The sequence below is a fragment of the Pygocentrus nattereri genome, chromosome 4 (genome assembly GCF_015220715.1).
Source record: "Pygocentrus nattereri isolate fPygNat1 chromosome 4, fPygNat1.pri, whole genome shotgun sequence".
NCBI lineage: Eukaryota > Metazoa > Chordata > Actinopteri > Characiformes > Serrasalmidae > Pygocentrus > Pygocentrus nattereri.
In genome coordinates, this window is record NC_051214.1 from 31,123,397 (window position 1) to 31,136,265 (window position 12,869).

A 12,869-nucleotide genomic window follows, 5' to 3' on the forward strand; every position below is an offset into this window, starting at 1 on the left:
AGTAAGTCAGACTCGTTCCCAGTGAGAGTTGGACTCCGTCAGGGCTGCCCTTTGTCACTGATTCTATTCATAATTTTTAAGGATAGAATTTCTAGGCGCAGTCAGGGGATGGAGGGTGTCCGGTTTGGTGACCTCAGGGTCACATCGCTGCTGTTTGCAGATGATGTGGTCCTATTGGGGACATCAGGCCGCGAATTTCAGCTTTCGCTGGATTGGTTTGCAGCCGAGTGTGAAGTGACGAATGAGTGTGATGAGAATCAGTACCTCTAAATCCGAGACCCTGGTTCTCAGGTGGAAAAGGGTGGAGAGCCCTCTCTGGGTCGGGGATAGGCTCTTGCCTCAAGTGGAGGAGTTCAAGTATCTCGGGGTCTTGTTCATGAGTGATGGTACAAGGGAGCGGGAGATTGACAGGCGGATTGGTGCTGGGTCAGCAGTGATGCGGGCTCTTTACCGGTCTGTTGTGGTAAAGAAAGAGCTGAGCCATAAGGCAAGGTCAATCTACGTTCCCACCCTCACCTATGGTCATGAGCTTTGGGTAATGACCGAAAGAATAAGATCGCGAATACAAGTGGCCGAAATGAGTTTCCTCCGCAGGGTGTCTGAACTCTCCCTTAGAGATAGAGTGAGAAGTTCGGTCATCCGGGAGGGACTCGGAGTAGAGCCGCTGCTTCTTCACGTTGAGAGGAGCCAGCTGAGGTGGTTCGGGCATCTGGTTAGGATGCCTACTGGAGGAGAATGCCACCTGGGAGGAGACCCCGGGGAAGACCCAGGACACGCTGGTGTGATATATCGCCTAGCTGGCCTGGGAGCGCCCCAGAATCCCCCTTGGAGAGCTAGTGGAAATGGCTGGGGAAAGGAAGGTCTGGGCCTCATTGCTTAGGATGCTGCCCCTGCGACCCGAACCCCGGAGAAGCGGAAGATAATGGATGGATGGATGGATGGATGGATGGATGGATGGATGGATGGATGGATGGATGGACAACTCTGACTTTGGAGCCTTAGCTTAGCTTAGAACATAGCCTAATGATTCTGCTGTGCTGGATTTATTAAGAATTATTCATTGCAGTTCTATAATATACATAAAGATATAATATATACACTCAGTAGATTTTGACCCAATAAATGGTATTTTGGCTCTACCCACCTCTGGTAGTGGATGTGTTCTGCACTGTTGTGAACGTTGTTTCCTCTGTAGTGGACATGCTTATAAGTGCTAAGCTAAGCTTTGGTGTGCACTGGACTTTATAGTGTGTGCTTTGCATTTAAGAGGCTTGTGATGTCTTACAAGACACTAAAATGTAATTGTAAACCTTTTATATGACTCCTAAACTACATTGGTAAGTCTGCACAACCATAATGAACATCTGAATGCTATTTAAAAAGGTTTTAGTGAGGTATTTTTTGGAAATTATCTGGGCTAATTGGGTGACTACTGAGTTCTAGTGTTTGTTAGCAATATTAGTATTGCTGGTCCAGTTTTAAACTAAAGTTGCAAAATTTGGACTCCAAACATATCTCAGCCAGTCGACTACATCTGAGGTAGGTGGTAACTTATGTAAATTTGATTTTTTGCTAAACTATTCCTTTTTCATGTCAGTACTGTTAACATTTAACACATTAATTACACATTTTTTTGAACATCTGTTTGGGTTTGAGAGGCAAGAGCCTTGCCTTGTCTGAAGAGATCATCACTGTTCTCACAGGGATCAGACAAGCGGTGGCTATGCGAAATCCTGCCAAAGGTTTCAGAAGTGCTGAAAGAGCAAGATTCAGACATTCTTGAACTGGAGATATGTGCACTGCTGAAAGACCACCCTGACCTCACGTAAGTTTGGACAGACATGATTTTCAGGAATTTAGAATTGAACTTTTGATTGGGTGGCAGTTATTTTTATAACATCTTCTCAATAGAGGAAATAAATAAAATTTTCACCAACTAAAAAAAAAATCATGGCTGTGTGCAATTAATGATGTCTGAATTAGTTTTTATTAGGGGTGTCAAATGCTTAAAAAAATTAATCATGATTAATCTTAGAATTTCATATAGTTAATCACGATTAATCACTTTTTTTTTACAAATCTGTGTAAATGTTATAGAAAATAAGGATTTTTAAGTGAAATGTGAAATGGTGAACACATTTTATGCTAAATGTACATATGTTAAAAACTGCTGGGACAAGAGAAAACTGTAAGGGAGTTTTATTCACTCACATACTAGTTAGTAATACTGAACCTACAAAACACAAAATTTGATTTGTAACAGATTAGGGAGCTGTAGTCTCAAATATAAGACATGTAGTCACATACTGCTGTGTCTCAGTTCAGATATGTGCAACAAAAGAAAATAAAAACTAAAAGTTCAATTGTGCTGAAGTTGTATTCATACACAGCCTGTACGACTTCACAGTACTGTGCAAACAAAAATAAATTACACAAACTTGGACTTCATTAAAGACAATGTAGTGTCATACTACAGTGCTACAGCATTGTAAACAGCACGTAAACGTTTACATGCAGCCTAATGATCTGTTAATAATCCGACTAATAGCTCAATCGGAATAGAATACGTCCATGTAAACACCTCAATCGGAATAGTCTAGTCCGATTGAGGCCATTCGGAATACAATTTCTATCCGATTGAACGAGGGGGGTAAACCTCTAAATAATCCGTTAAATAGAAGAATAATATCAGTGTAAACGTCCAGTCGGAACGTGTAAGTACGTTCTGCGCATGCGCAGCGCGTCATAGCGAAAGGTTTATACTGTTCAACGCGGCTGGACCTCACGTGATGTTCGCTGTCATGGTAACGTTCACTCTAAGCGGTTCTCCACGCATGCGCGTCATTTTGCGTCGGATTACTTGTAGTGAGCATGTAAACGAAGATTTTCATCAGACTGTTGAATAAAGTAAGCATAAACACCTCAGTCTGAGTCTGTAATCCGATTGTTTTCAGTCGGATTGGGTAAATCGTTGCATGTAAACACAGACGCTCACTCCTCTACTCTTAATGAGAGACGCCGCTCACGGTCAAGTCTCAACATGAACTAGGATGACTCGCAGGGCCAAATGGAATTTGCGTTAATGGCACTATTTTTTTTAATCGCGTTAATGCGTTATTATCGCATTAACTTCGATAGCCCTAGTTTTTATTCATCAGGGAAAGGGTCCCTGAAAAATCATTATTAAATGTGGTTGGTTAGTGTAGTGGGTAACACCTAGCGCCCTACACTAAACCAATAAGTGTCCTTGGGCAAGACTCCTAACACTAACTTCACCTACCTGTATAAAATGATCAAACTGTAAGTTGCTCTGGATAAGAGCGTCTGCCAAATGCCATAAATGTGCTGTGTTTGTCACACTGTGCAAACTCAACATCCTGACATATGTTATAGCACACAAAAGAAAAGGGCAGTAGGGTGGTCCAGCAAGATAATATTTATTTTATGTGCATATCTGACCCTCTTTTTTTTTTTCCCTTCTTTGTTATGTTTTTAAAAAGCCCGGATAAATGGTGAGGGTTGTGTCAGGAAGGGCATCTGGCGTAAAACTTGTGCCAAAACTATTATGCGAATCACAAATATTATTGCCATACCGGATCGGTCGAGGCCCGGGTTAACAACGACCTCCTCCGGTGCTGTTGACCAGCAGGGTGCTGGTGGAAATTGGACTACTGTAGGTCGAAGACCATCAAAGAGGAGAGGAGGAAGGCGGGTTAGAAGGCAGCAAGAGAGAAGGAAAGGCAGGAGTGTGGAGGTTAGAGTATGAACATAGGGACAGTGACTGGTAAAGGCAGAGAGCTTGCAGATATGATGGAGAGAAGGAAGGTAGATATTCTGTGTGTCCAGGAGACCAGATGGAAAGGAAGAAAGGCCAGGAGCATTGGAGGTGGATTCAAACTGTTCTATCATGGTGTAGAGAGGAAGAGAAATGAAGTAGGGATAATCCTAAAGGAACAGCTTGTGAAAAGTGTTCTGGATGTAAAGAGAGTGTCAGAGAGGATCATGTTCACATGATCAAGTTGGAGGTTGATGGTGTAATTTTGAATGTGGTCAGTTCATATGCACCACAGGTTGGTTGTCAGTTAGAGGAGAAAGAGGAATTTTGGAGTAAGATGGATGAAGTGGTAGATGGTGTCCCTAAAGAGGAGAGATTAGTGATTGGTACAGACTTCAATGGACATGTTGGCAAAGGGAACAGAGGGGATGAAGAGGTGCTGGGTGTGTATGGTGTGAAAGACAGAAATGCGGAAGGTCAGATGGTTGTAGATTTTGCAAAGAGAATGGAAATGGCTGTGGTGAACACGTATTTTCAGAAGAGGGAAGAACACAGGTTGACATACAAGAGTGGAGGGAGGTGCACACAGGTGGATTATATCCTTAGCAGGAGATGCCACCCAAAGGAGATTGGAGATTGTAAAGTGGTACCAGGGGAAAGTGTAGCAAGGCAGCAAATGGTGGTTGTCTGTAGAATGAGATTAGAAACAAAGAAGAGGAAGAGAGTGAAGACAGAGCCAAAGATTAGATGGTGGAAGCTGAAGGAGGAGGATGGTTGCAGGCAGTTCAGGGAAAAATTGCAACAGGCCCTTGGGGTCAGTGAGGAGCTACCTGAGGACTGGGAAACTACAGCTAAGGTGGTGAGAGAAACTGGCAAAAATGTGTTGGGTGTTTCAACTGGTCAGAGGAAAGAAGACAAGGAAAGTTGGTGGTGGAATGAGGAAGTCCAGGAGAGTATTCAGAAGAAGAAGGCAGCTAAGAAAAAGTGGGATAACCAGAGAAATGAAGGAAGTACGCAGGAGTACTGTGAGGCTAGTCGCATAGCGAAAAGAATGGTGGCAAAGGCAAAGGCTCAGGCCTATGATGAGCTGTATGAGAGGCTGTAAAGAAGAAGTAAAGGACTTATATCATGTGGCTAAACAGAGAGATAGAGTTGGAAAGGATGTACAGCAGGTTAGGCTGATAAAGGATAGAGAGGGAAATCTACTAGTGAGTGAACAGAGAGTGTTGAATAGATCGAAGGAGTACTTTGAAGAACTAATGAATGAGGAAAATGAGAGAGAGAGGAGGACAATTGGGGGAGAGATAGTGGATCAGGAAGTGCAGAGAATTGGTAAGGTGGAAGTGAGGGCAGCTTTAAAAAGGATGAAGAATGGAAAGGCAGTTGGTCCAGATGACATACCTGTGGAGGTATGGAGATGTTTAGGAGAGAAGGCAGTGGACTTTTTAACCAGGTTGTTTAACAAAATCCTGGAGAGTGAGAGGATGCCTGATGAGTGGAGAAGCAGTGTACTGGTCTCCATTTTTAAGAACAAGGGTGATGTGCAGAGCTGCAGTAACTACAGAGGTATAAAGTTGATGAGCCACACCATGAAGGTATGAGAAAGAGTTGTTGAAGGAAGGCTAAGGCGAGAGGTTCAGATCAGTGAGCAGCAGTTTGGTTTCATGCCCAGAAAGAGTACCACAGATGCAATTTTTGCGTTGAGCGTGTTGGTAGAGAAGTAGAGGTCAAAAGGAGCTACGTTGTGTCTTTGTGGATCTAGAGAAGGCATATGATAGGGTGCCAAGAGAGGAACTGTGGTACTGTATGAGGAAGTCAGGTGTAGCTGAAAAGTTTGTTAGGGTGGTGCAGGACATGTATGAGGATAGTGAGACAGTGGTGAGGTGTGCAGTTGGAGTGACAAATGGTTTCAAGGTGAAGGTAGGGTTACATCAGGGATCAGCTTTGAGCCCCTTCTTGTTTGCAATGGTGATGGACAGGTTGACAGATGAAGTCAGGCAGGAGGCTCCATGGACCATGATGTTTGCAGATGACATTGTAATCTGTGGTGAGAGTAGAGAGCAGGTGGAAGAGAATCCGGAGAGGTAGAGGTTTGCACTGGAGAGGAGAGGAATGAAGGTCAGTAGAGACAAGACGGAATACATGTGTGTGAATGAGAGGGAGGCAGGTGGAAAGGTGAAGATGCAAGGAGTAGAGGTCGTAAAGGTGGATGACTTCAAATATCTTGGGTCAACCATCCAGAGCAATGGACAGTGTAGAAAAGAGGTGAAGAAGAGGGTGCAGGCAGGATGGAGTGGGTGGAGACAGGTGTCAGGGCTGATGTGTGACAGAAGGATAGCAGCAAGAGTGAAAGGGAAGGTTTACAAGACAGTAGTGCGTCCTGCTATGATGTATGGTTTGGAGACTGTGGCTCTGTCTAAAAGACAGGAGGCTGAGCTAGAGGTGGCGGAGATGAAGATGCTGAGATTTTCATTGGGAGTGACAAGGATGGACAAGATTAGAAATGAGCAGATCAGAGGGACAGTGAAGGTGGAGCAGTTTGGAGATAAAGCCAGAGAGGCCAGGTTGAGATGGTTTGGACATGTGTTGAGGAGGAATAGTGGATATATTGGGCAAAGAATGTTGGAGATGGAGCTGCCGGGTAGAAGGAGAAGAGGTAGTCCTCAGAGAAGGTTTATGGATGTAGTGAAGGTGGACATGGAGATGGTTGGTGTGAAAGTAGAGGAGGCAATGGATAGGGCAAGATGGAGGCAGATGATCCGCTGTGGCGACCCCTAAAGGGAGCAGCCGAAAGAAGAAGAAGAAGAAGTGTGTGTGTGTGTGTGTTATTATCTATTTAACAAAACAGTAGTTAATTAAATGGTCCAGAAAGTAGGACATGTTACACTTTCATCATTTAAAAGGTTTTTTTTTTTTCATCTCCGCAGTGAACGCCAAGTCCATTCAATCTTGCAGCTGAGGAGCAACACTTCCTGTGCAGATAAGCGCATGATCACAGAGTGTTACCATCAATCTAAGACCAATATAAGCAGCTCAGACCCCGCTCCACCTTTTTTCTGCAGAGTGCCTCAGAACTGTTCATTAAACTTCTGTTCCTATTTCTGTACATGCCCTTTCTTTTATATGAATAGAAAACTCTCATGTAAAAATGGCTGCCAGTAAGTTGGTACAACTAGTCCAGTGTACAGTAAAAGAAAAACCCTGTCACAACCCCATAAAAGAAGGTAAATGGCAAAAACACCTAACATACATTATGAAATGTGAAGTAAAAATTACATTTAAACACTGAATATTATTGAATCAATGCATTATTACCATATGAATAAAAAACTACATCAATATATTTTTGCAGGCCTGTGCAGCCCCACAATAGAAGCACACAATGTGTGCATATCACTACTGTGAGCATAGCAAGATTACACACATATTAATGAGAACACAGCTTAACATAAGCCCAACAAGCAATGCAACACTTCCCTATAAAGCATGAATCCATTCTTGACAAGCAAAATATTAACCCTAATAAAGACGACATAAATTACAATCAGGCAACTGAAATGTGCATAAAGACAGACATAAGCAGCAAACTTAACAACCCAAACTGTCAAGCAGTCTAGCTTGGTGGGTGAGGAAATGTTTAGTTTCTTTCATTTATATCCTACCTCTGATGGTGCGGTTGACTGCCAAATAGCACAAATCAGCTTTTGACATTTTATATTTGGCTTATGAAATGGGCAGTCTCACTGCAGATCCCTCAGGCATATCTTTTGAATACTTGGAGCTTCATATTCAAAGTACATTCATGGGAACACTAGCTTGATGTTATGATACCTGAAAGCTTGACAGAGATGATGAAGAATAGTGTAATAGTGTTACTAAGCAGTCATTGGAGGAGAACAATAAACTGATGTTTAGGAAAGATGTGGAGAGTGTCAGGATTATGATCGGGTACAACATAAAATTAACAGGAAATTGACCGTTAAATATAACTAATATCGCATCGCCTCTCAAGGCCTGCAGGATGTTTACATCAGAAATGTCAAGTGGGTGACGAGTCAAAACGTAAAACAAACCATAGAACTCTCAATACATAGCTGCTTTACTGACGGAGCTGTGCAGCTGTAGTTTGGGGCACATATTTAAAGAGTTTATAACAGGTTACATTTGTACCGACATTCAATATCAGTAGTTTAAATTCTGTAGTACAAATAGCATTATAGTACTGTGCTGGTGGGCAGCACAGTTATGCTAACTTGCATCTACTTATCTAACCCAATAACTAACACAAATAAATAACTAAAATAATTAAATACAATAACTAAAACAAATGGTATTCACATCTAACTTCCAGCTCTCTGGCTGTTTGTCTCCATTGTTAACTGGAAGGGTTGTAGTTTGGTTCTATTGTTGTTGCTTGTTGTTGAGACATAGTGTTAGTTCATTTTTACTACTGTGCTGCTGTTCCTAAAGCGTCTCAGAACAGCTGCTTTTCTCATAATTGCTCACAGGGTCCCCTAGAGGCTTGGGCCCCTGGACCGGCACCCATCAAACCCATTGGATAATATCTGTTTTTCGAAGCTTATAGTGCAAACTTAGCACACAGGAGCCATAGACCACTGGCTTGATTTTAATGCCAAGGATGCTTGATGGATGCACATTAATCCTTGTTTGTACATGAAATATAATTCAGGAGAGAAATTCACAGCATACACTTGGAAAAACAACTATTGCTTCTCAACATTTTGTTCCTCCAGGATTGGGCCTCTTTCACCCCATCAAAATAAATAAATTGATGTGTTCAAAGAGAATAATTCTCCTAAAGCTTCTAACCAAAATTAAACAATTTAAAGCTAATTTAGCTAAGAATTTAGCTAATTTAAAACAGTGACTTGTGTGTACTCTTTAGAAAAAATACAGCAAAAATATCCAGATGTCAGCTCTACAGAGAGGCAATACATGCAGATAGACTTTTTTAGGGTCAGTACATTAGTTTTACACCAATACAGGTTTATAATATACAGTACTGTGCAAAGGTCAGAGACCACCCTTCATTTATTGAATTTCAAGTAAAAACAGCCAATAAGTACAATATGTTCATTTTTCAGGAGATGTTTCGGAGGAGATTAGATATAAGATAATCTACTTCCATGAATAAAGTCAAAGGACAATAAGTAAAGAATTGTGTTTCCAAAACTGGTGCTCATAAAATTATTAAAAAACTGGGGGCTCCCAACAAAACTGCAAAGCCTAACAGACCACCGAAACAGTTAAACAGTACTTAAACCTTTCATATTTAATGGAGAGGCGAACACCAAACTCCACTATGCTTCATTTCTGATCAAATCCACAGGTGTTTCTGTCTGTCCTTCCACTGTGAGAAGACAACTCAACACTAAGGGTGGACATACTAAATACTGAAAAATGCAATGTTAGATTTAACTGTTAAAGTTTCAGTGTAATTCTCTGTTGAATATGTTTGTGTTCTAACAATGATTAGAATTTAACAGATGATGAGTGATGCTGACCTTTACACAACACTGCCCAATAAAGTTATATGCAAATGTTTGAACACTTCTGGTCAAATTACATGTTTTGTTGATGTACAAACTTAAATATTTTAATTTTTTGTGCACAGAAGAATACAATAGAATATTGTATTCTAGAGCCGCTTTGGTTAGAAAGTCAGATGATTAAAAAAATAGCCATCAAATTTGGGGTAATGACTGTATTTTAATTACATGATTGTATAATGACATTACATTAATGACCTTCCCAGTTATAGGTAGCTTTGTATCTAAATATCTCTGATTTTGATATTCATATTCATCTTGTTGGTTGCTGTCATGTTGATACTAACTTTGTACTAACTTTGTATTTAAATATACCTGTTCAGTACAGATCATCCACAATTTTGAAACACAATGAGTAGATATAGACTCAAAATATATTGAAACAATAAGGCATTTTAAGAAGAACACAAACTCTAACAAATCATAATCTGGACTGTCGCTCAGTGGCCACATGTTTTAATGAAACCTTTTCTCCACCAAATGAATGATTTCAATTATATTCCATTTCAGCCAATATTTATTTTAACACAGTATGAAGTCTCCTTATTTTATGACTGCTTTGTTTTGTGCAAGGAATCTTGGTTGTGTATGTACAGTGCTGTGCACAGAGACCACCATTTCATTTATTGAATTTCCAGGAACAATAACAATAACAAGTCCCAATAACTAAATGTAACCAAACTTTTTCATTGTATCAGTTTGGGATTACTTGGATTGTGAAACTGAAACCAGCTTCTAATACGGAACTTTGGAGCTGTGGAAAAATATTCATATGATATAATATTTAGTTTCTGGTGCTTCTGTGTGATTTTCTGTTAAATGCATGATTCTGCTTTTTTTCCTGATGCTGAAAAATGAATAACTTGTACTTAATGGCCATTTTGACTAGAACAAATGAAGAGTGGTCGCTTACTTTTGAGCAGTACAGTGATTAGAGCGAACACTGTTTCTATCAAACGACACTGCCAGAACTCGGTCATGCTATCTGTTACAGTAAATCATACTGGCCAGTCAGCAGTGTTGATGTCATATATTGCGTATAATGACTCACTGTTCTCTATACTACCATGCTGGGCCTTTTTCATCACAGATAGCATTATGACCATTTTTTTTTCTTCAAAATGCTGGTATTGTGGTTATCCTGGTCTGCTCTGTTGTCATGATGTAGCCCCCTTCTCTAGTATGAGTCATTAAGTCATTTAAGGGTCTGCTAATAGCGCATGACTCAATGGCCAGCCTCTTTTATTTGATTAGAATGGGGAGAAGAAATGTGACTATTGAGTGGGAGGGCTTACTGTTGACTGGCTTCATTGTTACAAGTTAAGGCACATCTCTGATTGTGAGCATCTCTTATCCTCATCTTGAATTGAATACTATACATGACTGTCTTGTGCTGTACTATACATGACAAAAAAATAAATAGTGCAATCCATTTAAAGAATCTTGACCTTGATTTCAAGATATGGCACACATAGAGACAGGTAGAATAGCCTAGACCTATACTCAAGTAAAACAACTGCTACTTTGGTGAACTACTGACAAGTCGCTGTTGTCAGAAGAAAACCTTGTATCTCCAAAATGACAACTTTACAAGAGAAGGAAAAAAACTACTTTACATTTAATGTAAATCATTGGAACCAGACTTTTTTCCAAGTCACTTTGGGCTATTTCAATTGGTTAGTTTTTCATGATATGTACACATAATGTAAAGGGTAACAGGCAATTTCAAATTGTGCCAAAAATGTTAATTTCTTCCCACTACAGCGAAGTAAACATAACCCGGTAAAGAACAGCTTCAGTAGGACCACCAAATGTAAAAAAAACTACACTGTACTTTATCAAATCACAGTGGAACTTATAGCACATCAAAAATCTATCACCCTAGGAACTGAAACTGGTTAGAAACCATGTTTCACTTTTTAGGATAATCTTGGTGTAAAATGAAACACTGAAAATTTAAAGCTGAAATGTCAGAGGTGTGAGCAAGAGAACAGAAGGGATCCAAGCACATAAAGGTGTGACTGTGAATGACCCATGAGGAACAGAGAAATTTTTCTTTTCTCCCAATTATACTTCTGCACATCTAAAAGAATTATTATTTGAAAATACTTAGAGAAGAGCAATGAGTCATTTTTTTGGATGCACAGCTTTCTACCTGATTCATTCAAGCTGCATTTGCACAGCAAAAAAAAAAAAACATTGATTATGTTATGATATGTTATGATCTAAATAATCCCAAGGCATTAATCGAGATAGTAGTACACCTAACATACTGTCACTGGCCAAATGAAGCAAGTATCTCCAACATGTTGTGATGATGTAGAAGAATAAAAATGGAATAAAATAACTCTTTTTTGTTTGTTTGCAACAATATTCAAAGTCATCCCTCATACTTTACTTTCTATATTTCACTTTTTTTCAATGCTGTTTTCTATTTGGTTTCTTTGTTATTTCTTTAAAAGTGGGTTTGAATGATTTAGATTAATTACAGGTTTAACCTTTTTAAACAGAACAACTTAATTAAAAAAACTATGTATGTTTTCATGTCACTACCAAAATACAAAGAGTATTAGTCCAGGACAAAGGTGTCCCAAAGTCTGAAAATCTGTGTGTAACTTTAGGAATTGATACTACAAAAACATAGATTTTTTTGCAATTATGGAAACGTTTTGTGTTTAATAAAAATTTTAGGATTTTATGTTATGCTCAAAATAATTACCTAAAATGGTATCTACTCAAACAGTCACTACTGAAACATTTGGTAAAGATTCGGTAGTGATATGAATGTTTTAATAGTGACAAAATGGAATGTTCAGTCATTTAACAGAATTAAGGCATAGGGTCAGTCAAAGCAAAAGTTCAAGTCAGTTAACAGTCTGAAATGTGTTTTCAACTTTGACTTTAAACCAATTCAGTAGAGCCGTCCACATACATAACTGCAAATAATTACTACACACATTTGCTCATAGCCTACAGTGGTGAGATAGACAGGTATACAATGACAATGAATGGGCACAAAGCAGATTTCAACCTATATCTAGAAAAGCATATTAGATAAACATGAACATGTAGCAGTTATTGAATAGCCCCATTTCTGACTGACATCCCTCTCCTGACCTCCCAGTTCTACGTTCCGTGTTAAATCACTTATGGTATACTGAATGATTACTGTTGCAGTTTGTTCTTGCACAGACTTTCCTCTTTAAAAACGAAAAGTTCTTCAGTGGTAGAAAGTCTAATAGCGTGACAGCATTATGCTTCCTTTGAGGCACTGATGTCAGGCACTCTGACATCATTGCAATAAAGAATAAGAATAAAGAACATTTAGTGTTTATATATACGTGTGTGTGTGTGTGTGTGTGTGTGTGTGTGTGTGTGTGTGTGTGTTATCACAGTAAATATAAAAAATAATTGTAGTAGTTAGATCTCCATAAGTATGGGCTGAATTTCATATTTCACATCCAATTTCCCATCTCATATGGGAGTTTTATTTTAAATTGAATTATGTCCCAGGCTGTTATATA

General features: G+C 39.6%; 1 protein-coding gene across 1 annotated transcript in view; it reads left to right on the forward strand.

Annotated features, from left to right (window-relative positions):
- The window catches only part of LOC108434973 (tumor necrosis factor alpha-induced protein 2-like), a 46,855-nt gene that overhangs the window by 28,656 nt on the left and 5,330 nt on the right, over positions 1 to 12,869 (forward strand). The window contains exons 12-13 of the mRNA XM_037538115.1: positions 1,704 to 1,825; positions 6,703 to 6,838. Coding sequence (XP_037394012.1) covers positions 1,704 to 1,825; positions 6,703 to 6,838 — 258 coding nt within the window. The remainder of the gene's footprint in view (positions 1 to 1,703; positions 1,826 to 6,702; positions 6,839 to 12,869) is intronic.